Source organism: Mycteria americana, chromosome 11 (assembly GCF_035582795.1).
Source record: "Mycteria americana isolate JAX WOST 10 ecotype Jacksonville Zoo and Gardens chromosome 11, USCA_MyAme_1.0, whole genome shotgun sequence".
Classification (NCBI taxonomy): Eukaryota; Metazoa; Chordata; class Aves; order Ciconiiformes; family Ciconiidae; genus Mycteria; species Mycteria americana.
In genome coordinates, this window is record NC_134375.1 from 14,773,851 (window position 1) to 14,798,329 (window position 24,479).

Here is a 24,479-nt window from a genome sequence, read left to right on the forward strand (position 1 = left end):
AGAGATAGGTTCAGATATGCTCTTAAAGGCTCCGTTGATTTGCAAGCAGACTTTGTAAAGTTGAGCTTGTGCTATATCACCATGTTAAAAATACATCCAAATGGCAGGCCATCTTTTATATATCCTGCCCGACTGCAAATCTTCAGTGCTGAACTCCGCGAATATTTAACCGTACCAGACTTACTGAAGGCCTACGTAAGTAGGAATAATGTGGTGTAAATAAGCTCCATCTGACTTTTTTGCAACGCTTTGTGCAAATTTAACATGCAAGTCAGGTGTCACGGAAGCTGTTGGAAATATGTAATGCTGACAGTATTTGGTAATAAAATAATAATCGCTGTGTGTATCTCTGATGGAAAGAGATTCACATCCTTTTGAATCCCTAATTGTGTGCCACACTACATTAGAGACAGATAGTTCATTGTCTCCACCTTTCAGAGACGGGAAATTCAGAGCAATACGCAAGATGTTCCAGAAATAAGCCGGTTTAATGAAGCAGCAAATTAGACCCTTCTATCTCTTTATTTAACATGTAGTCCCTTGAATTTATCAGAGTTCATTACAGAGGTGCAAAATAGAAAAGAAGCTGCAAAATTCATTTGCGATTAGAGCTAATGATTTTGAAAATGGCTTTTCATATTTTTCTAGATAACGGCTATTATTTATTATTAAATTTATGTCATGTTTGCTCTAATGAAATTACATTTTCTTCCTTCCCTTGTTTCTATTGTTTATGGTTTGGGTTTTATAGAAGGAAGAATCATAAAGATGCTATGCATTTCTTGCCAACTACAGTGCCTTTGACACGGCTTCTGATAGCTTACTCCTGTGACTCATGTCGAAGAATGGTTTTAAAATTTCCTTCCCAATTTAATCCTTCTGTAACACTTGACAGATAATTAATCCAAGTAAATGCACTGATGCCTTTTTTCCCCCGTAATTTCAGTTTCAGACATGGACTGAGTAATGGACTCAAGGCTGTAAAGCTAAGGGAGGAAAAAACCATTTAAACAGCAAAATAAAAACATTAAGAGCTCCTGCCTCTTTGCAAGGTCTGCTCTCCATCGGGCTCCTGGCAGGTGAAGGTGCGGTCTGAGGGACGTTTACGTCCGGCCCCGCTGCACATCGCAGCACGTCCCTGACAGCACTGATCCTGCGCAGGGCTGAAATGCGGGAATTGGGGGATGGCGACATCAATTGTGCTGCTGGTGGTCAAATGTTATCGCATGGGGGGGTACAGGAGCCGGCGGTGAGCACCCGGCTGCAGCTGGAGGTAGAATGGGGACCTCTCGTGAGTCCCCTTCCAGTGCGCAAAGAGCTGTCGCAGTTTTCCTGATTTTGTCGGTTTTGTCTTTGGTACTATGACAGCCTCCTGAAGGAGGGGTTGTGTCTTGGTATGAGTTTGATAAAGCGCTTTTAAAAGCGCTTTTAAAAACTCTGCTTAAGCAGAGTTGCTTAAGATAATGTATTGTCAGCCCCTTAGTTCACTTACCCATGCAATATCTTTTCTCTGCTTTCTTTAATATTTGCATATATTACTAATAGTTAATGGTCCGTATTCTAGAATACCAGACGTGGAATCACCATTTCTGACGTAGGATGTTAAGTGAGCTGCTTGTGTTATTTTTGAAAAGGATCTCCTGAAATGTTATTTATAATGACTAATGTTACTTTGCTCTGCTCTTTCTTTCCAGCCTCTCTCTCCTTGCAGTGTTTCTTCTCTTTCTTCTTAACGTGATGAAACCCGAGTATGAATGGGAAAAATTCATTCGTAATGTGGCCAGTCCTGTGGTGTCAAGCTGAGAAAGTTTGCGGTTATTATTTCCTCCTATGGGGAGTTTGTGGATGACCATTTCAGCTTTGAGAGAAACAGTTTTTTTGGCAGACCACGTGCAGTCTCTGGGCAACCGAGCCCAGAATTTCCCTAAGTTTATCCTGTTAACCAGCAGTGCCCTGGGTCAGACGGCCGCTCCATCCCCGGGAGATGAGGGATTACGGCATTTATTCCACAGGATCTTTCTGGCTGGGTTTCTGATGAACTCAGAGATCGGTGCTTGTGCTTTTTTGCTTCTAATTCTCTTTGCACAAAGGACACACGGGACTCCCGTACACATGATATGTGACCAAGTGACTTTGCTTTTAAGTTTGTTAAATACACGACTAGGAATCAGCTGTAGCAATCTCCCCACAGAGCTCAAGCAATACAAGGAAAAACTCATTATTCAATACCTTATTTCATGCTTTGGAAACAACCTTAGCACTTCCTCCTCTTACAGCCACGCGGTTTCCGTCAGTCTTTTCAACTCATAATGAGATTTAGTGTTGGAGAGAGATGGTTGTGCCAGAAGGACCAAGGTGGGACCTCTCTGATCAAAAAAAAGTATTGAAGTTTGTAGAAAAGCTCTGTTTCTGTATGGAAGAACAAAGCTAATACCACCTTTGTAAAGGTCTTTGGCATTGTCCCCCGACTCCTGCTACGTCAGGAATATGTTTGTGGAAAGTCTGCGAGATCTTACTGAGCGAACTTGCCAGGGATTCGCTTTACGCCAAAAGAAACGTTGTCCCATGGATGCTTGCAGCAGCCTCAGTTAACTGAGGGATTAGGTCAGGCTGGAGACACTGGGAACACGCAGCTATTCTCCTTCCCTGCGTCACCGGCTAGAACTGCTGCTGCCAACAGGCCGGCAGAGAGGAAAGGCTTTTTTCAGAGTGATCAGTATCATATCGCAAAGTGAAAAGAGCAAAAAAACCTCTGTGGCTGTGCACCTCCTGCAGTAGATTAAATCTGAAGGCAGGAGTGCAGTAAAAGTATGTTTTCTGCTAATAAACTGAGCAAAAGTGACAGGGAAGTCAGCGCAAAATGGAGCATGCACCTTACTTTTTGCCATTTTCCTGATGATCTTGTCTTACCCAAGGCATTTTGCAGACGAGTGCGGTTATCTCTTAGCCCTGGTAAGGATGCAATGTGAAATACAAACACTTGAAAGGCTAGGCTGCTGTAAAGCTGCAATTACTCACGGACTTTGCAGCTATGCAGGAATATAATAGTAATAAACCTTTGAGTTTATTATACAGCAATCTTAAAAATTCCTTGAAATATTTTTTTTTATTCAGAAAACTTCAAAATGTGAATTAGTTTCTTCCAGCTATGACGAGGTACCATGTCAGGAAGGGCCGGTATGTGGCTCGGGGTGCAGAGACGGTCATGAACTGTATCCAGCGCGCAGCATCCCGCAGCCCAGAGCTGGACCTGCTCCTGCCTGTACGCGACCCAGCACCGAAGGCAGCGGCTATTCCTGCCACAGCCCAGCCTGCGAAAGGACCGGCACCCTCAAGACCTGATCTCTGCAGCTCACCAGGCCAGAGCATCCTACCCGCTGCCTCACCGATCCCACCCTGGCCATTACAAAGAGAAGCACCAGCTGTGGGGACTGAGACCAAAAATACCAGCGTGCAAGATTACAGCAGCAGTAGCAGCGGTTCAGTGCTCTCCTTTTAATTTAGCTGTTTCGGTTACTGTTAAAAGACCACAAGGGCTGAGGCAGGAGCACACAAATACCTCGGGGCTTGCTCACTCCCGGCGCTGCACTGCTGGGCGGTGGGGCCCGGGACCGCTGCTCTCCCTCCTCCTGCCCCAGCAAGCCGAGCTTGCGGCTGGGATTGCCAGCGCCCTCGGCTATCACACTGGCAGCAGAGTGAGCCCCTGCTGCAGGCGGGAGCCGGCCGTGCCGTGCTGAGCACTAGCGCCTTCATGTCACCAAAGGGCTAGCCTGCGCAGCCTCAAGGGAGCCACCATCAAAGCTCAGCCATGCGCCTTAAAATGATTAATTTCCCTACTAACACAGCCCTCGTGAATACACCCAGGGCTCTAATCTTAATGAATCACGTAAAATGTTATGCCCTTTGGAAAGGCAAATACAATCCGAGTAATTATGAGCCGCTTTCTTTTTTTCCTTCACGTCCAGCTCTGCCTATTCAATTTGCTGTCTCTACATGCAAATTTTCTTAACACACCTTTGCCTTTGGAGCCGCAGCAGACCGCCAAGCGAGCTCTGACGCTAAGGTCACCCCCCACGCCTGGAGCACCAGCGCATGTCTGGAAGCGCAGAAGCAGATGCTGGAGGTACAAAGCGGAGACAGCAATTACTCACTCATTTCCCAAACGGGCATACGAGAGGTGGCACTGTCCCGAGCCCAGCGCTGCCGTGAGAGTAACCCTAAAGGGGAGAAATACCGTCATGCAAGGCTGGGGAACGAGACGTCCTTCCCTTGGAGGTCTGGGGGTGCGGGTGGGCAGCAGCCTTGACCAGGGCAGCCAGACCAGCTTGGGGGTCCCATGGTGTCGAGCAAAGAGTCGTGGCGTGGCCCGGTGTGCAAAGGGCTCGAGCAGCAGCCGAGGCGCTGGGGCAGCCCCGCTCTCCCCTCCGGGACCTCCATGGCATAGCCCAGCCTTTGAAGCTGCAACGGTTGGGGCTGTCGCTGGGGAAAAGAACTGAGGATCTGGTTTGTTCTTTTTCAAAGGCTTTATTCCTCTGACAGCTGAGCTGGAGTCAAACCCGACTGTCCGCTGAATCCAGCCCTTTTATTTTTCCCTCTTTAAGTTTCGAGTTTGCACTCTACATACAGTAAGGGCAGGCTTAAGCTTGACTGTCAGAATAAAAGCCTTTTCTTTTTCTATCGCTTCCTCTCCACAGTTCAAAACACCTCCAACCCAAGTGATGTCAACTTCAAAGGCTTCGGGGCACTGCAGCCACAGCTTTCGCCTGCTGCAGCCTATTTCGGTGTCTCTTGACGGCCTGTGGATCTGAGGACGATCTGTGGGCTTTCAGTTGTTTAAATGGAGAGCTGTCAGGGCACGGCAAAGAGGGGGGCTGCAGATAACAGCAGGCATCCAGCGTGCTGGGAGCTGCAGTGGGGAAGCCGGGGCGAAGGGAGCTGGCGTTTCTTCTGCAGGGGATTGCTCTGTCCTGCTACTGAGAGAGTCCTGATGAATTTGTCCTTGTACATAGAAACCTCAAGAGCTTCTCCGGCTTATGTTGGATTAAGAAGCATAAACAACCATAGCCCTCCCAAGGCCAAAGGAAAGCCCCAGCTCCCTGGGGACGAGGAGTTAAGTCCTGGATGCTGCTGGTTGAACTTAAGTTAGGGTTTGGCTGTGGCAAAGCTTGCTCTTCCCGTCCTCGTTCTGGGCAACTTTTCTGGTAGAGGAAGTTGTTTAAGATACCGATAAGGATGATAACGTATGGAGTGATTTCTTTAAGTTCCTGATTTATTAAAACACACGCTTTACTTTGTTTTCCCCTAAGTTTGTATTTAACGTTAAGCAAACAGGACTATTCAGTTGGAGAAAATTATGTGCATGATTGAATATGTTGCTCCATTTAGCCTTATTTTCAACAGAGTATCCTGTTTATGCAGTTAAGGAAAAGTAAAATCCATGTCCATGAAAATTGCTCCTGCTTTTTTAAAAATCCATGCAAATTGCTGGCCATGTCACACCAAGCTGTAATCAGGAAGAGCAGAACAAGGAGCAGACATGGGGAAGTTTCAGCTAATAACATTCATTCACACAGGAGAAGAAAACAGCAGGAAAAGGTCAGCGTAGGCTAACAGTTATGCATTTTCTTCAATGGAAGATACACTCCTCTATCTCTTCTCCTAGGCAATTATCGTAATTACGTGAACAAGCCATTTAGCAGATCTCTGACTGAACAAGCTATCAGCATTGGCTATGAGAGGTAAGTCACTTGACACTATGCCAGTTAAACACAAAGCACTTGCTGCTTAAAATGTCATCTCAGACAAGACAATGAAATGAGCTGGAACTGTCCCAGCTCTGACTATTAACCTTGGCAGGATGAAGCGTGTAAGGACACTGCGATGGCAGATGCGAAAGGGAACTGAAAGAGGTAGAACAGAAAAGGTTTTACTGGGGGATTTAAATACCCGAGTGATCTGTTGAGAACTGATTCGTTCCCGCTCTTTACCGCGTTCAGCGATGCAAAACTAAGGGATTGCTGGTTACATCACTCGCTGGAATTTAGGGTAAACTGAAGGAAATATTTCATCATCTGTAGTGTAATCGCTCTGCCTTGCTGCAGGAAGTTGAGTAACTGGGTTTAGAAAGAGTTGGATTTAGAAAGAGCTGGAGCAGTACCTGCCTGTTCCGCTCTTGATGCATCCGACAGGTCTGAAGACAGTTGGTTGTTCATGCAACCACACGTTGAGGGACCTCAAGCAGATGTCTCAATGCTTCTCAGAAACAGGACTCTTGAACCTCCAGCACTGCAGGACAATCCTGGCTGGGCAACGACGGTCATAAGAAAGCCTATTTCTGATTTATTCATGGAGTCACTACATGGAGTGATAAAGGGAGGAGTCGCTTTAGGAAACAGTGCTGTTCCCTGGAGAGCAAAGTAATGGACTGAGCTTAGGAAACCACGGTTAACTGGTTTCTCACTCTTGCACGCTGCTGTCATGGCACTGAAATGTATTGGTCACCAAGGAATTCCTAATTAGATGTGCCATGATTGGAATTAATAGCAATGTAAAAGAAACAGCACTCTGCAAAGTATTAATTATAGCTCTCTGTAAGCAACAGCCTGCTGGTTATACAGCCCTGAAGCCCGTGGAAGTTGGCGGCGGGTCATCGTCAGACTCGGCAGTTTTTGCATGAGGCTCTAGTTAAAGAACATAAGCATTTTGAACATTTGGGGTTATTTGTGTATTTTCAAGCCCTATTTTGAAAAAATAGCGGTGTACTGGGAAGAGATTTGCTATATAGTACCTGAAAATCCAGCCTTTAGAGTGAGAGACTGGAGACTCTTCCTGGGCAAAAAGCCAGCCCCTCTCCAGGGGCAAAAGCCCACTTGTGCTAATGATCCTATCACGCGTGAAAACTTGGTTTTGCGAGTCTAGTCATTTGCCTTCTTTCCAGCAGGGTTTTATCAGCTGGTATTACCCCAGTAGGGGGTTAAAATAGATATCTTGAGCTCAGCTGTATTGTCAAGGCAACTAGAAACAACCTTATGGTCGTCTTCAGCCATTCACCGCAACCGTGTTACCCTCGGGCAAAGCTGTTTCTGTGGGACCCTGGTCACAGGGGGAGGCTCCTTCAGCGACAGGAGATGTTGGCTTTTGGGGAAGAGAGTGGCATGGAAAATGTCATTGCCACGTGTCCCTGGGCTGGCTTTGCTGTTTTGGCATAGTTGGTAAAAGGGGAAAATGCACTGTGTGGACCTGGGCAGTGAAACAGGTGGTGCAGGTCCACGTGCCCAGCCTGGGGACGTTGGCTGACGAGGCTGGTCTGTGGTAGGGAGAGACAAGCCCACCCGGGTGTGCACAGCCCGAACCCCCGTGCCATGCCCCAAGGCGACCCACGAGACAGAATTAAGACAATATGCAGCACCCAGTAAAGCGGTTTTGAGATGGCAGAGCTGCTGCCGAGGGTGCTGCCGGGCTGTGTGGCCGAGGACAGACAACCTCCGCCGCACCTTTCGCTTCTCACACCCCAACCAAGCTCCTTTTTGCCGCTTCCTTTCCCTCGTCCTCGTGCCATCCTTGTCCTCCTCTCCCTCCATTCCTCCCCATCTGTGGTCTAGCTACTTCTACCCAGATAATGAGCTGTTCAGAGGATGAAACGCATCTTCCCAGCACTCGGCTAGCCACAGAGGCAGGCAGCCAACACCAGCCTGCATTGCTGGGGGTTTGTTTTTGTTTGATCTTTACCATAAAAGCAACCAATTTGAATTCCTGGAATAATTAGCTGCCCTTTGCGCTAGTGGCTCTTGAAAAGTGAGCTGGCGGAAGAACAGAGCGGGGAGTAGGAGGGTGAGGTGGATAATTTGTCCTTTGTATCAGCTCGTCTTTAGGAGGTGATGCAGTAGGTCACGCTCTTCCCTCGAAAGCCAGGGCTTGGCGGGCGCGTTGAGCTGCAGAGGCAGCAGGGCTTCCCTGCCCGCCTCCTGCCCTGACGCCGGGGTTTGCGTGAACCTCTCGGTCAGACTAACCCAGCCAAGCCAGCGGTTAAAGTGTTTGCGGGACTGCAGCCCAAGGCTGTGCCCTCGCTTGCGTGTGCAGGACTCACCCTAGTGACTGCTGTTTGTCAGGGTCCCCCCTGTTCGGCTAACAGATAAAACCAAGATGCTGACTTCTTGGTGATGCTGAAGACTCCATGGCTTTTCCTGAGAATAGCCCAAATAGATCTAAGCTCCACATTAGCACTTTATTTTCTGCATCCTAAGAAAAAAAAAACAAAACAAAACCCACCACCACCACCACCAAGCCATGGGGTGGGGTTCTTTTTCTTTTCTAGTCCAGAGTTGTTCTTTAATGTGGGCATGTGAAGTTAAATGGTTGCCAGTTGTCACCCCAGATCTGGTTGTACCCCAGCCACAGCTAACGTAATTCAGGAGAATGCGATTTACTAAGTGCTTTGGGATTCTCAGAAATGTAAGTCACTAGAGAGACATTATAATTTTCTAAGTTCGTACTTAAGAGAGTAGTAAGTCAAGTTTCCACGTTGGAGGTGGCTCTGGTGAGGGGAAGCACTTTGCAGCCAGCCCCACAGGGTTTTTAATGCATGCTTTTTGCTAACGGGCCATTTCACTGGAATTTTCACCTTTCTGAGCAATCTTGCATACGGATGAAAGGGAGAAAAAGGAATTCAGTGGTACTCCAGGTCCTGGAGGCACCTCAGCTGTGCCGTGCTGGGAATACCCACTTTTTTGTGGCAGTGAAAGATGAAGCAGCACAAAGTACAGGGGAGAGAGAAAAAGACAAACATGAGAACAGTGGGAGAGAAAGTAAGAGGAAAAAAACCTCATGAGTGACCTGAAGGCCAAGACAGATCAGGAAGTGGATGAGATCCTTCTGGGTATGTGTGCTCCATGTTTCTGCCTTGGATGACCAACGTTCAGAGCATCAGGGAAGGCTGGAGAGCCCTGAAGCTGCTGATCCCCCACTTGCAGTGGTGAACGGCCCGTCCAGAGGGATGTACAGAAACGTGGTCCCACCTGCACTATTGCCTCTGCTTCCCTCCCTGCAGATCACCCCCCCACACCCTGCCACACACCTCAGACCTACCATAAACACCCCATCAGCCATCACGTGCCTCATGAAGCCAGCGGGACAGAATGAAGGTGCAGGAGAAAGGATTTTAGGGGTGAAATTCCCAGTCGATTCTGGGAATTTGCGACACCCAGGTTGTAAAAACCAAACAACTGACTTGTTTCTGGGTGTTGCCTCCCGGGGTAATTCTTTCCTGACCTAATATGCTAATAGGGGCAGGAACACAACCCACCCTGTATCCTCTTGCTGGCCACCACTGCGTTCCAGCGAAGGACTGGAAAAGCAAAGCAACAAAACCAAAACAGAAACTAAACTGTGTGTTAAGGAGAAAAAAATTTCTGCCTGCTTGCTGCAGGCAATCCAAGGAAGCCATGCAGCACAAGTACAGTACAGTAAATAAAAAGTGAACAAGTGACCTCTTCTTGGTCCCCTTGGAGATAGTGGGAAGCCAGGTATTAGCAGCATTCATAGTGCTACCGCTGGCTTCCGTGATGAGGGGCCAGAGGAGACTTGTGTGGTGCCTGGGGAGGTGCGGGAGGCAGGGGCACGTACGCAGGCAGCGTGACCTGGCGTGTGCAGGCACCAGGGTGGGCTGGAGGCATGGACCCACTGAGGGTACAGGCAGAACTGGCAGGGACCAGAGGGTCCCGTGAGGGAGGAAAGGTGGGCTGGTTTATTTATTAAATACAGGCTTACAAAATATGCTCAGCATTGGTCTAGCTGGCTCCCATTGAGGCATATGATAAATCACCTGTCTGCGGTGGGAGCAGAGCTACAATGACACCCTCCCGAATAACCCGCCTGCAGTTCTTGCATTTGGTAGATTTCTGTGGCTATAGAAGCATTTCCATCTCCTTCCCCCATGGCCCAGTAAGTCCCATCTCAATGAAAAACTACCTCACTCAGTAGGTTCAAGTGTTCAGGGAGAGAGCATGGCTCCACCAGCCGGTCCCCTGCCCATAGCTTGCAGCTACTAACCCATTTTGGCATGCAAAGGAAAGATGTTTCCTACCAAAAGCAATCAGTAGGAAGAAAAAAGGTTGAAAGAATGTTTTCCCGAAGTCCAGCTAACTCCCCAAACCAGTACTGCATCTTCTTGGCAAAAAAAGCTACATTTTTTTAAAGACATATCTGAAAATTACAGAAAGGCATTGAGTCCCTGCCCATCACATAAATCCTCAGTTCCCACTGAATCATTCAGAGTTGTGCTGCCCTGGACTTTGCAAACGCAGTCACACAGATGTGTAGAAGTCTAAATAAAATCTGTGTACAAGTCAAAGGAGTAATTTTGCAAGAGCAGCTAGAAATTGTTAGTTTTGTTTGTATGTTTGCAGCTTTTTCTTGTTCTACCGCTGCCACTGTTTCATGAGTAGACTCTGTAATATTCCACTTCAATCCATCTGAGCTGCCGGGAGATCGTGTACTTCGCAATCAAAATGATTCATGCAGTTACATGATCCAGTGCAGAGTAAGGGAGTAAGAATCCCTAATCTAGAACATTAGGGCTTATCTGTTAAACGCTGTTTTTTAACATACTGCAGAACCATCATCTTTTTTCCTTACATAAGGTTCTTCATGGACTACTATGACAACGGCAGCACTGAAAAGCAGTGTAATAAGACACTAGGAACATACCGATAGAACAGCAGCTCCTTACAACTATTCTTATCTGACCTCAGGAATAAAAACACTTCAAGATGCTTTTTTGTTGCTGAAGATTTCTGGAAATCTGTTTCATTTTTATTAGTGTATTCACAAGGCTGTTTCTGTTTACATGCTGATAGTTGACTTGGTCTGCAAGAATATATAACTAAGAATAGAGCTGTGTGGCTAATCGTATGGGGTGAGAATATTCCTGCAATCATGCCAGAAACTTTACAAAGTTTGTTATCTATTGGAAAGGGCTTGGAGATGAGCAACCAGAATAAGTTCATGGTGACAAAAATGTTGCTTCGTAGTGAGAGAGTAAGAGGGCTCAATGTTAATAAACAGGTGTCATGGAATTTGTTCCCAGCTTGTAATTACATGCAGGAGGTGAAAATTCCTGATATTAGAGGGCATAATATCATCTGCTGGTCCAAATCAGTGAAATTCAAACAGGAAATGCAGTTTTAAGAGTTGGAGCAGTTCGCTGAGGGAAGTGGTGAATTCGTTGTTTTAAGTCAATGCTTGATTTCTCTTGAGATATGTGCTAGTTTAAAACACAACTTACCTCTCTATATTTAGGATTCACTAATGAAATTTATGGCTTGATTTAGTAGGAATTCAGACTACGGTGCCTCTTCTAATCCTAAAATCTGCATGTCTTTTAAGACTCTTTTTTAATTAATTAGTTTATTTGAAGTCGGAAGAGGCCAGATGTGAGCCTGGGGTGCGGTAATCATGAAGAAAGACCGTTGGGGCTCACTCTGAACTGTGGATGCAAGCTGTCCCCTTCACGGTAAGCGGTTCCTTGTTTCTTCTACAACTGGCTGCTGCGTGGCTGCGGGTGGACGTGCTGCTGCTGCTCTCCACGCTGCCTCCTCGCCCATGCCGGGGCAGATACGTGCTGACCTCTCAGGCTTGCGTACAAGTTCATGCAAGCAGCAGCCTCATGGACATCTCCGAAGGCAACTACAAGTGTGAGACTTGCATATAGCAGTCAAAATTACCTTTCATTTTCTGTATGTTACACAATGACGCAAACTGCTGTCTATATGATCTAGAATCATATTGGTGGGTGCCCAGACTTGCTAAACCCTTTACACTTCGGATCCCAGCTGCGTTTTACAATCTCAGTGAGAGTTGCAGGTACGAAGCCTCCGTTTCTCAGCCAGCCCACTGCTGGTAACTTCTGAAGACACTGGCCAACTTCAGCCACATCAGAGAGAGAGGTAGAAAACTTAGAAGTAATTTACAAAAATCTTTGCAACTTTAAAAAACATAAATGGTAGTTGGGTAAATGCTGGGGACCCTCTTCCTTGGGTAAACGCTGGAGGCCTCTGCTTCACTGAACATTAATTACTGACATAAACCAGAAACATTGGGTGAGAGAAGGATGGCATCCCAACCCAGCTTACAGCTTAGGAATTCGGATATTCTTGCATGAACTGCGTATTCAGGTTATTCCAGGCACTCAAGACAACTGATTTGAGGTCTTCCTATAATTCTGTATAAGCATCTGATACAGATAATTATATTCTTCCTGGACGAGAGTCAGCAAACTTGCACTACTTCGCTGAATTCAGACCACTGTTGGATACATAGTGTGAAAGATTAAACAAATTAGATACTGTCGTTATTAAGAGACTTTTAAGGACAAAAAGTTAATTCTCCTGTCTCGCATTATATGCTTTTTCTCATTCCTTTTATGAGAAAATTATCTTTTTAGATAGCTGATTTATTCACATTCTTAGTCTTCAAAATCTGTAAACTCTGTAGTGCATTATCACTTGAATAGGCCAAATAATTATTTGAATGCCTACTCATAGACAGTTAGCTTTCAGTAAAATTGAGGCTTCGAGAAGAACCAGAGAGAGCTACCAACGGCACTGAAAGCTAAAAATAGGTATTTCACTCTGGGTTCTTAAAGCAGCTGAGGACTTTTGGATGATCGTTAATGTACTGTGTCAAATCTAAAGTATCATGATGAATTTGGAGTGATATTTCCTAATTCTGATATTAGAGTTTTTATAGTAGAAGATATTTAGTGGATTTAGGAAGGCGATCTGAAAATGGGACTTCTTGGGTTACCTCTTGGGGAGAAGCCCAACCCTACCCAAGCATGGCCAAAGCTGTAACTCCACTGAAGCCTCACCTACAGGGTGCCTACACTGGATCCTACTGCGGTGTGCTTTCATATGGAAGGAAAAAAGTTCTTATGAGGTAGATTCATTTACACTGGGATAGTGTTGCAGATGTCAGTTGGACAAGTATCTACGTGGCGGAACGGGCAAGATATCTGTGTTAATTGTGATAATGCAAGAGAGAGGCTGGAAAGCTGCTTCTGCACTAGGCTGGGTTATACACGGTGTCTGTCACTCGTGTCCCCAGGTGCACTCCGGGGCATTTTTGGTATTGTACCTGCAAAGACAGAAAGAAATACTAAGAGAAATGTTACATGTTTCAGAATGAATTTGTTCAGTAAAAACCCAACTATGCAAAAAACCCGTTTAAACTAAGAAAACTAATATGAGGCTATCCTTCAAAGTGCATCAAAAGAAAAGAACTTCTGAAATTCTGGTGCATTTGTGAGATGGGCAATATGAAGATTTACATTTAAGACACTTTATGGATTTTTACTACTTTTGTAGTTGAACAATTATCTAGGAGGTAATGACACTGAAATTCAGAGATTCACCCCCTCAACTTTCACTTTTTTAAGAACAGCAATCATTTAATTGGATTTAATTAATGTTTCATTACAACTTTGTAATCACCTAAAGGCCATATAGATGTGTAAGATCTCTTCTAATAGCAAACCAGTTTTAGCACAAGTTGGTAGTAGGAATATTGGTTAGGGTGGATGCTAGTAAGTCTATAGCATACCCATCGTAACGCATACTACTGCCCTTCCAGGCTGATGACTGGCAACTTTTCATAAATTATACCTTTTATGTAAAATGGCTTTTACAAGAAATGACTGAGTCTACATAAAAGTGCACAAAATTCTTCCCTTCCCCCTTTTTATTTCCCCTCAATTCTGTAGCGTTTTTGAAGGATCAGGAGGTTTAGAGCTGAAAATGATAATTTGTTTTTTAAAGTTCTGGGCACCTGGGGATTGTGAAAATAATCATTCCTGTTTTACATTCATTTTTAGTTTCTAGGATACGAATAAAATTTAAAACAAGCTAATCCCTTCACCTGGTTTAAACTGGTGATGGTTCAGGCCAGCCACGTGGATTTACAACAGCTAAGGATCCATCCCAGTTATTTTTAATACTTTCATGTCAAAATTGGCTTATCCCAATTCGCCTTTAAAGCATCCTTGGAGTAAGGCTCTATTTACTCATCCCGTATTTGTCTTGAGTGCACTTTTACAAAATAGCCATAAGCACCCAAAAAGGCCACGTTTGTAATGAAAACACCTCCAGACAGACTGAGCCCCCGAGGGGATGCCGCGAACGAATCGATTCGACAGCTCCTGACCGGGACTGAACCAAGCGGGAGCATGCCGAGACACTCGGTGTGTTATATGCTCCCCTTCAGCTGTGCTTAAACTCGCCTCAGCTGAAGAATGAGACTGTTTGAGGACTCAGGGAAATGTGGGTTCTGCAAAGGCTCAGCCTTCCTGTTTGGAAAAAGAGAATTTGAAAAATCTGAGAAAACAGGGACCTACATGTGAGAACGGGACACACTGGAGGGGGTGGGCAGCACAGAGGGACAGGAGAGATGGAAGTGGGGATGGAGAGGCAGGAAAAGGGACAAAAAGGGAGTTAGGAGGGAGAGGAAAGGTAAAAAGAAGTAAGTATAAAGAGCTGGAAAAGTAAGGAAAAGAAAATAGAGAAGAAAAACAGTGAGAAAGAGGCAGGGAAGGAAACTCTGCATGTGTTTTACTGCCTGTCACTGGGCTCTGACGTCCTTCCTCCACAGGGGACAGAGGTGCCCGAAGGCACCACCACTAGTCGTTAAACCTCGGCTTGTGTTAAATTTAAGCGGTGTACATCTAGAAAGAGGAGCTCACCGAGACAATCAGACCATGGCCTGGCGTTAGGGCTGGAAGGAGCTAGCGGTGCCCTGCCTCTGAAACGGGGGTCCCTGCTCCCTCTGCCCCTTCTTCCCACCACCTTCCCCCCAGATCTTCGGGTGGGAGCCAGCCCTGCCGAAGGAGAGAGCTGTTTTCCTCCCTGTGCCCTTGGGTGCTGCAGGAGCCAGGAGGGCTCAGGCAAGGGCAGGGGCAGGGGCTGCCTGCGGCAGGGGGGAGAAGCACAGGCAGGAGGGGGAGCAGGAGAACGTGAGCTCAAAGGCGTTTTGGGTTCCAGAGTACCCAGGTGCTCAGACAGGTCCACAAAGGAGCAAGGTGAAGAAGTGCACATGAGCATTACTTTTTTACTCACCATTGGCACTTCTTGGGCTAAGTGCAGTAAGGAGGAACCAGGGTTGATTCAATTCTTACGGGACCTGTGGGGTAAATTTGCTTCGATGCTTCTCTACCCCAGACAAGGTGAGGTGCAGCTTGTGTGTCCCCCCACCACAGCCATGCCCACAGCACTGCCGGGGGGCTCAGCAGAGGCCGGGTCAGGGGCTGCAGGCAGTTCCCATTCATAGAGGGCAGCGGGGGGAACATCGGCGCGGGGGCTGGCAGGAGAACTGCTGGGGCTGCTGCAGGCCAGGGAGCTTGAGGAGCACAAGCAGAGGGGATGTGGGCACTGGAGCCAAGACAGGCCTCCAGGCTGGCTCCAGTAGCTCTGGGCTGCCCCTGACCCACTGCGGGATGTGCTCTACCCTGCTGTGGGATCCCCCCCAACTGCTGCAGGATCCTCTGGACCTGCTGTGTGCTGCCCCCGACCTGCTGCAGGAGGTCCCCAGCCAGCCCTGGGATGTCCCCCAGACCTGCTGTGGGATGTCCCCAACCTGCTGGGGGATGTCCCCCTAGACCTGCTGCGGGATGTCCCCAACCTGCTGGGGGATGTCCCCCTAGACCTGCTGCAGGATGTCCCCAACCCGCTGTGGGATGTCCCTCCCAGACCTGCTGGGGGATGTCCCCAACCTGCTGCGGGATGTCCCCCCCCGACCTGCTGGGGGATGTCCCCAACCTGCTGGGGGATGTCCCCCCCCGACCTGCTGGGGGATGCCCCCTACATTCGCGGGCGTCCCCCGACCAGCCCTGGGACGTCCCCCAGACTGCCGTGGGATGTCCCCCGGTCCTGCCGCGGGACGCCCCCCGCCGCCGTGGGCTGCCCCCCCCCGCAGCCGCGGAGGCCCGTCCCGCGGCCGCGCACCTGGGCGCGGTGGGGTGCGCGCGGCGGTCCGCGGCCGCGGCGCTGCCAGGGCGGGGGTGACTCACGCTGCCGCCGACGGCAGCCCCCGGCTTTATAACGGCTGGGGCGGCCGCCGCGCCCGGCTCCGCTGCGCCGCGCTGCGCCCGCGGGGAGCGCAGGGGCCGCGGCCGCGGGACGGCAGCATGCGGAGCTTGCGCGGCGCTCCGCCGCTGCCGCCGCTGCTGCTGCTGCTGGCGCTGCTGCTGGCCGCGGGGCACGGCGCCGTCATCACCGGGGTGAGCGCCGCCGCACGGCACCGCGCGGGCCGGCCGCGACCGACGGCACCGACGGGACCCGCCGCGCCGGCACCGGCGCCGGCAGCCGCGGGCGGGCGGGAGCCGGGCGGGGGGCTCGGCGGGAAGGCGTGCGGCGGCGGGGGCTGAGCGGGGAGCGGCGGGGGGCCGGGGGGGCTGCGCCGGGGGAGCGGGGACAGGACTTGGGGGTCTGTCTGCGGGGAGGGGTAGCGGGACGTGGGGAGCCGCCCGCGGTAAGCGATGCCAGGGTGTGGGGGAGCTCGCTCTGCCGTGAGGGATGCCCGGAGCTGGGGGGTCTCTCTGGGGTGAGCGCTGCCGGGGCTCGGGGTCTGCCCGGGATAAGTGACGCCAGGACAGAGGGGTCTCGCGTGGGGCGAGGGATGCCCGGAGCTGGGGGTCTCTCCGGGAGAAGCGATAACCAGGACGGGGAAGGGCGGGCTGTGCCGGGGGATGAGAGATGCCAGGGCGTGGGGGTATGTCTGGGATAAGTGATACCAGGACGTGGGGGTCCCTCTGGGGTGAGGGATGCCCGGAGCTGGGGGTCTCTCTGGACTAAGTGATACCAGAGCGTGGGGGTCTCTCTAGGGCGAGTGATGCTAGGATATGGGGCGTCTCTCTGCGGTGGGTGATACCAGGACTTGCGGGTCTCTGGGGTGCGGGATGCCACGGTGTGGGGTCTGTCCCTTTGGGGTGAGGGACGCCCGGACTCGGCAGAGGGGTGTCTCCAGGCTGCTCCGTGGGTGTGCAGAGGCTCCCGCTGCTTCTCCAGGGCTGGAGGCTGCTCCCCCACGCAGCCCCCACCCCGGCTGCCCCCAAACCTGCCCCGGGAGGGCCCGGCTCGGGGCACTGCACCTCCTGCTTCTGCACCCGGAGTTCCTCCAGCTCCTCCAGTCCTGCCGCTTGCAGGGTTGGCCCCACTATTGCAACCATCGCAAAACACTGCTTGCTTTTTTATTTTCTTTGAGTATATCTGTGTTGCTTTTTTTCCTCAGGAGGTACCCATTGCAAATGAGTCCTCTGTTGTTGTTGTTGTTGGTTTTAGGCTTGAGATTTACTTTGGTTGTGAAAATATTTTTTTTCAAAAGACATTATTTAACCCAAAGTGTTGCATCACTCTTAAGTAAAATTATTTTTTTAGTGTTTGCTTTGGATTAATAACGCAGCGCTTGCATTCCTTCAAGAGCTTGCATGTCTTTTGTAACCATCAGAAGCTGTCCTCGCAGCAGCGGATTACTCTGTGGCTGTCCAGGCTCCCCGTCCGGACTTCACTGAAGTCCGTGAAATGGCTCGTAGGCATTTCTCTGGAGGTCAGATCAGTTCCCAGGACTGATTAATTTTCAGAGCAGAGAGTGTGAAGGAATTTTTTAATACTTGAGAATTTTCCTTTTAAATAGAAATATTTCTAGCAATGGAGGACCAGTTTAAATAAGTCTGTGATTAGAGTTGTGGCTACACCTTTAAAGCACAATTAATCCATTAAATAGAGTAATCGTGAAGCGCTGAATAACAGATCAAGGAGAAAGCAGATTCAAAAAGCAAAAATAGATTAGAACTAGAAAATGTTACTTTATTAACTATTGCAAGGCATTTCTGCTTAAACCACTTTGATGCATTTTTCACTTCTGATGAACAGGCAAACCTCAGACAAGAGCTGACATAGGTGTTCCCATCCCCATCCTCTGAGCCTGAAAGGTGCTTTTCCTTTGCAATTTAAGGACTTGATTCAAACCTTCCTCACTTCAGTGGTGGTTCGTGTGCTGACTTCAGTTGCCTTTGAGCCAGCATTTCACTTGGGACTTTTCCCTCAAGCTGAATTTTCCACAAAACTGTGTTTAAATGGGGTGCTGAAGAGGAGTGTCCTTCATGTTGTGTCCTGTGAACATTAGGAGTAGCAGTATGAATTACACATTGGAGATGAGGTGTGGGCAGGAGCATTTGGGTTGAATATTTAAAAAACTTGTCATACATTTTTGGAAAGGGAGCCTTAAAAGTTCTGCCAGTCCCAAGGAGATGGATGGGGTTTGAGATACAACTGAGATAAAAAGGGGGTCAGGAGCTGGCTGGTGAGGAATAGCAGAGCCTGTGACTCCAGCTGAGCAGTGGATGCGGGATGATGGGGGCAGCCAAAATCACTGGACCTGCAGTTTTTTGTGACTAGGGCAAAATTACACCATTACAGCGCCTTTTTTTTTTTTTTTTTTTTTGAGAGAGAGAGGTTAGAAAGTAAATATTATCTACCTGGCAGGCTGTAGTGGTAGTTTTATGGCCATATTAGTCTTATAAGTAAATACTCTGTGTGTTTGGGCTCATCTGTAGCATAGACCTGTCTGCTTCATTAAATGTGTGTTTAGGAAGAGTGCTAGTTGTTTGGGTTACACACACTGTTTGATGGCTTGACCCTCATGCAACAGCTTTTTCCTAAATTACTAGCTGATCTGTAAATACGTATTTTGATCTGGCTTCTGCTGGTTGAACTAGTGTAATATTTACCCAGTAGAGTACAGTCTAATGGCATTTATCATGTAAATCCCAAGGTAAGATCTGCAAGCTTTTTGCCTCAAGCGAATGTTTGTTCTGATACGCAGTCTTCCCCAGAGCTGTTATCATCTTTTATGTACATTTTTACAAGTTGCCTGTTTATGTACTGCTGACCAGTATCTTTGGTCTGTCACTCCTGCTGTCAGACTTTAAAGAGAAGTGAGTTAATTAAGCTTACCTTTGAGGTGTAATCAGAACCTTTAACTAATGGAATTTCTCATCAGAGAAAGGAGACTGGTTTTTGCATTAAATTCATATAGTAAAACGTCTGATAAGCTTTTGGTTAAAAAATAAGCAAGAGATGTGCAGTAACCTGTTTCCAAACCCTAACATGTCAATTGCTTTTCATGGTTTCTGCTTTTTAAAACATACCCAATAGTTTGGTTTTTGGTTTGTGCTTACCTAAGCCAAAAAATGTATTGGGTAAGTGGCTGAAGTTTTTTCCCCCCCTTGCAGGGGGAATGCTACCACAGTAGCATTTTCTTGAGTGTGGACACTTATACAAAGCTTTTTCTATTACACATTTAAGACCTCTTTTAGTTACATGTAATTCTAGATAACAACCACAGAATCCTTATTTAAAGTTCTATTTTAGCTACTTCCACTTGGACTTCTCTGATAAAACTATCATGCAGTCTTGCATTTGCAAAGGCACTCAACCATAAGATATTATCATAAGGAACTAGAAGGAATAGTTACTTAAAAGTCTTTAAATTAACGGATAATTTCCTATCTTAGCTTTTCTGTAGGACAGGATTCCTGAGTGTTTGGTGCACTTGGTCCTTGCACCTGCCTGAGCTCACTCAGGCTCCAGTCTGGGAAAGCAGAGTGGGATGTGCCACAGTCCATCAGTGCTCAGGCGTTGGGACTGTAAATCACTGCCAGTCCTGGATTCGGCCCTGAGCAGCTCCGTACGTGGTCGTGGCTTTAAACATCCCGGGCTCAACTCTGAAATGTGCCAGGAGCCTGCATGTTCAGATCCATGGGAGATATAAATATTGCGAATCAGCCTTAAATCTTGTTATTCAGCCTTAATGAGCCATGATAACTTGTGGGGTGTCAGAGGCAGCTCTTGAGCACCTGATCTGTCCTATTTCTGGAATATATTTATTATTAATTTTGTTTGCCTAATGCTGTATTGAACTCCAGGCCTGCGACCGAGACCAGCAGTGTGGAGGAGGGATGTGCTGTGCTGTTAGCCTGTGGATCCGCAGCCTGCGAATGTGCACGCCGATGGGAAATTTGGGAGAAGAGTGCCATCCTTTGAGTCACCGAGTGAGTATGTCACCGGGGGGCTGTGGGACCAGAGCTGGCAGGGCAGAAAGAAACAGGAATATACTGCACTGTACGTTACATTGCATAAAAACTATACGTGGTGAAAAGGCGGGGAAGCATCCCGCGCGTTACGATACCCAGCCATTTGCATCTGTATGGAAATTAGTGCTGAAGGTACCTACGTAAGGAAATACATTACTGTCAGAATTATGCTGAAGAGAATCCGAGGATGAAAGTAATACACACTTTTCAGTTTGTTTTCTTATTAGTTTGTTGTTGCCATTTTGCTTCATTACATGATCCAGAACAGCCTTAGCAGTTCCCAAGCCCAACCCTGGCAATGCCTATGCCTGTGAGCAGGAGCGTAGTAAACACCACCGACCTCAGTGGGACTGGACAAGATCCCATCACAAGCATAAAAACATCACCAGCCGGTGTTGGGACACCTGGTGCCTCACGGCAGCAGGGTCCCTGCCATCAAACAGCAATGTCCAGAGGCTCAGAGCCGCTGGTGCCTTCAAAAGCCGTTGAGAGTGTTGGCACACACTTGTACTTGAGAAAACTCACCACAGGCTCTCTTCGCTTCTATTCTACCTATTAATTTCGAATATATATGTATGTATACATATATACACACACATCTATAACACTAGTTACATATTAGTACATTATTATATGATGCACTACAATATTAATATAATGATATTAACAAATACATTTATTTAAGGTTATGTAATTATGCATATTAGAAGTACTATGAAAAAGGCTGTTTATTTATAAATAATACAATCTGTATACAAAAGATTGAATGGGATGTTACTAAGGAGCTTGAGAACCTGGTGGTCTTCAGAGCCATCCTCAGGGAAGGATATGGCCCAAGAGTCATCACATGTGAAAGATATCACGACAATAAATTTAGATTATAAATGTGCAGCTAGTTAGCTGCCTCTCTCACTGTCTCATCTAATGCCTGGCTTCTCAGGTCAGTATCTATGGTTTATTTTCTCAGTTTTAGGAATTGCAAGGCTCTGTTCTATTACAGTCAAATTTTAAAATCTTCTGCTGTGATATTGGGGACCAAATTCTCTATTTTACTATGTAATGTAGCAGGTTTTTCTTGTAAAGGCTGTTTACATTAACAGGAGTCTCGGGATAGGAGAAATTGTCTTATAGGTTTTTTATGAGCTTATTGCTATTGGGTAATAATTTATACTGTCTGATATATCTTAAGCTAATTGCCCATGTAATTACAGTCAGAGAAGACGCCTGTCCACCCCAGACTTGCGGTCACAGTCACTGATGTTTATAAGCTTTATGAGGTTAATTTTAGATTTAGATTCCTCACCCCACTGCTCTTCATGACAAACACAAAGCAAATTGATTTACTGTAGTATGTGAAATTAGGTATTTTTAAGGATGGAGAGTTTGCTCAGTGGTTCCTCTTCCCCTAAATATTTGGGTAGGGGGCAGCTGGGAGACCAGTTGCCCTCAGCACCAAAACCTTTCATTTGCCTGCAGGTCAGGTACAAAGCAGGCAGGCACCACCATGGCCACGCCACCACCTCAGGGACCTCCAGAGGAGCCTGAAGACACCCTGGAGGAGATGGCTGGCGGTTGGGTTTCCACCTTCTAGTTTCCTTCTCAGCAACTAGATGGCGTTGGCTTGATGCCGCTAGCAATCTCCGTTGGCATCGCAGAAGCAGGGTTTGCAGGCGGGAAGGCAGGTTTGCAGGCAGGGCCAGGCAGGTGAGGTTTGGCGGGTCAGCAGAATGAGCTGGCAGCACGGGGGTGGCTTTGCTGCCACTGTGCACCTTGCACATAACCCCCACGTCTCTCCCAGGAGTTCCCTTGTTTCCTTTTCACCTCCAAACTCCAATTGCCCCATGCTCATTAAAACCTGGTGCTGGGCACATGGCGTGGCAAAGCATGCGCCGGCTCAGCCAGCGTCGCCAGCACCGGCCCCAGGCACGTGGGCTCCCTCTGTGCAGGCAGAAGCTGCACGCCCCAGCAAAGTGCCTGTCCTGCAGAGCTGTCACCCGCTGCCTGTCCCCAGCCAGGTGCGTTATTAAGCCACGTCTTCAGCATGGGAGTGCTGCTGAAATGAACGTTTCCTTGCAGCGGATGTAACGTCTTGAATAAATCATTTGAGCTGTCAGAGGGCTGAGAGGTATCTCTGAGTCAGCCTTACCAGCCCGAGGAGCTCAGATTTTAGGTTTTTCTGTAGCACTGTGCGTGGGCACCTGAGAGGTGTGATTCCCGTGGGGAGTCCCTGGCACCCGTGGTCGGTGGCCTCTCCGCTCACAGGGCCGTGGCAGATGGCATCGGAAAGCCCGTGGCATCCCTTGCTCTGGGGCTGCTATTCAGACAGTGCCGGGCAGGGGGCTGGCGCTGGCCCAGGGCACCGCAGGCAATGTGAGCCCCCCATTTGCCCCCCATGCCTGGCAGGGTGTCACTGGAGTCGGGCAGGTCCTTGGTGGGATGCACGGGGGAACATGTGGGACTTTCTCCCTTGACTTTTTCTTAAAGAGAAAAATTGCACACTGACACAAAGCAATCTCAGAATATTAAAATTGCAGCCTCAAAATGCCCAGAAATCAGGAAACGAGGGAATTAGGGCTGCCTGCTTGGCTGGCAGTGGCAGCTTTGTACCTCTGTGCTTCCCTCCTGCATCCCGCCAGATGCTCAGTGCACGCAGCTGGCCGGCAGCACCGTGGCTCCCAGCCACACCATCCCACTGGGCTGTCCCGCTCGGCTCATGTGCTGGCAGAGGCATGGCTCCTGTAAAAGACGGAGCTTGTAATCAAGTTGTTAAAGAGTGTCAGTGCATGTGCACGTCGTAGCGCAATTAAATTTGTTTAATGCAGTCCGTATGTATGCTCCCTGCAACACAGCGTGGCTGGAGGAGGGTGGGATGAAATGAGAAACCTCTGCCCTGTGGCGAGGGGATCCTGCTCAAAGGGAGGTCAGGCGACATGACTTCCAGAGATCCCTTCCAGCCTGAATCACCACGGGATCCTGTGGTTCCCGGGTCCTGCTACGCAGCTGGCAGGCTGCTCTGTGCCATATGGCAATGCAGGAATCAGGGCAAGCAGAAACCCCTGCACAGTAAATGCCGCAAAATGCGATGCTAAAGGCCAGTGTAGTTAAGGCCAGTTCACAACAGATGCCTTTATGAAACAGGAGAACATGTGTCACAGAGGTAGATGTACACAGCAACACAGACCGTTACATTTTGCTCTTAACTGTGGCTTGGCTGGGAAATGCAATGGGGTTGGCTTTGCCATCTGCTCTCCGGCCCCTGTGCTGCAGCTCGTGGGGATCTCCTGCCATGGAGGGAGGCGGGCAGCGTTCCCCATATCCCCGCTGTTCATCCAAATCCATCCATCCCAAGCACCATCGCCTGTGCTCCCTGTCCCTGATGTCTGTGCTCTTCGTCCCCAGGTTCCCTTCTCGGGGCGGCGGATGCACCACACCTGCCCGTGTCTCCCCAGCCTGGCCTGCGTACGGATTTCTCCCAGCAAATTCAAATGTTTACCAGACTTCAGAAAAGAAGATGTCTTTTTTTAGCAGGAGCTATTCTGTGCTAGAAAGAGCCACTCAATGTATTCTTTTTCTTGTTATTGTGACGAACAAGGTACTTGCCAGGGGAAACCTTTTACCATACTTTCCTGCCTCACCAACATTAAAACTGAAGATGAGATACTGTGCTGTAGTGGCCAAGGTTTTCACGAGGGACTTGTGGTGGCAGATGCTTTCATTTTGGGGTGAGCAAAATGTCATCTGCTAAAGCAACACTGCTTTCTGAGGGCAGGAGCTTAACGATTTCTGAACCATCTCGTGGTCTTCATGGTTCCAGCTTAACCCCAGAATGAAAACCTCCAAGATTATTGTCAGTTTTGGAAAATTTTGGCTATGTTTTTACACTTTGGAATGCCTGAATTGAACTGAGAGTTGAATAATTGCATAGTGTGAAGCATATGATGATTGCCAAAAAACTGTATTTACATTACATTTCGTATCTTTATTAATATAACTGTATTTGTAAGTTAGGCGCATCTCTAGGGTACAAGTTTAACCAATAGATGTAGTTTTTACACTTTTTAAAAGTGGCAGGTGGAACCAAAACATTTAAATATTCAAAGCATTAAAAGATTTTGTTATTTTAGTATTCTAAGATGAGAATAAGTTGTTGTTATTTGAGTTGGTGTAAAACTACCTGATCATCTCAAACTATGTATTAAGATGTAGTTTATATTAAAAAAGGAACCCTGAAGTTTATTGTAATGGGCTGCCTGACTTCTTGTATATGTATCAAATTTGCTGTGTAAAAATTCTGTATCAGAATAATGGCAGTATATGATTTGATTTATTTTAATATTATAAC

General features: G+C 47.9%; 1 protein-coding gene across 1 annotated transcript; it reads left to right on the forward strand.

Annotated features, from left to right (window-relative positions):
- The first annotated feature begins 16,041 nt into the window (after positions 1-16,041).
- Positions 16,042-24,479, forward strand: PROK2 (prokineticin 2). Its single transcript, XM_075514163.1, has 3 exons — positions 16,042-16,264; positions 19,970-20,095; positions 23,537-24,479. The coding sequence occupies exons 1-3, from the start codon at positions 16,172-16,174 to the stop codon at positions 23,660-23,662; spliced, it is 345 nt and encodes a 114-aa protein (XP_075370278.1). The 5' UTR covers positions 16,042-16,171; the 3' UTR covers positions 23,663-24,479.

What these genes read in the sequence shown, in the direction of transcription:
- PROK2 (XM_075514163.1), top strand. Translation starts at nt 16,172, where the DNA reads ATGCGGAGCTTGCGCGGCGCTCCGCCGCTGCCGCCGCTGCTGCTGCTG. An exon ending in ACGGCGCCGTCATCACCGGG is followed by an intron (nt 16,265 to 19,969) that starts GTGAGCGCCGCC and finishes ATTGAACTCCAG; the next exon opens with GCCTGCGACCGAGACCAGCA. An exon ending in GCCATCCTTTGAGTCACCGA is followed by an intron (nt 20,096 to 23,536) that starts GTGAGTATGTCA and finishes CTTCGTCCCCAG; the next exon opens with GTTCCCTTCTCGGGGCGGCG.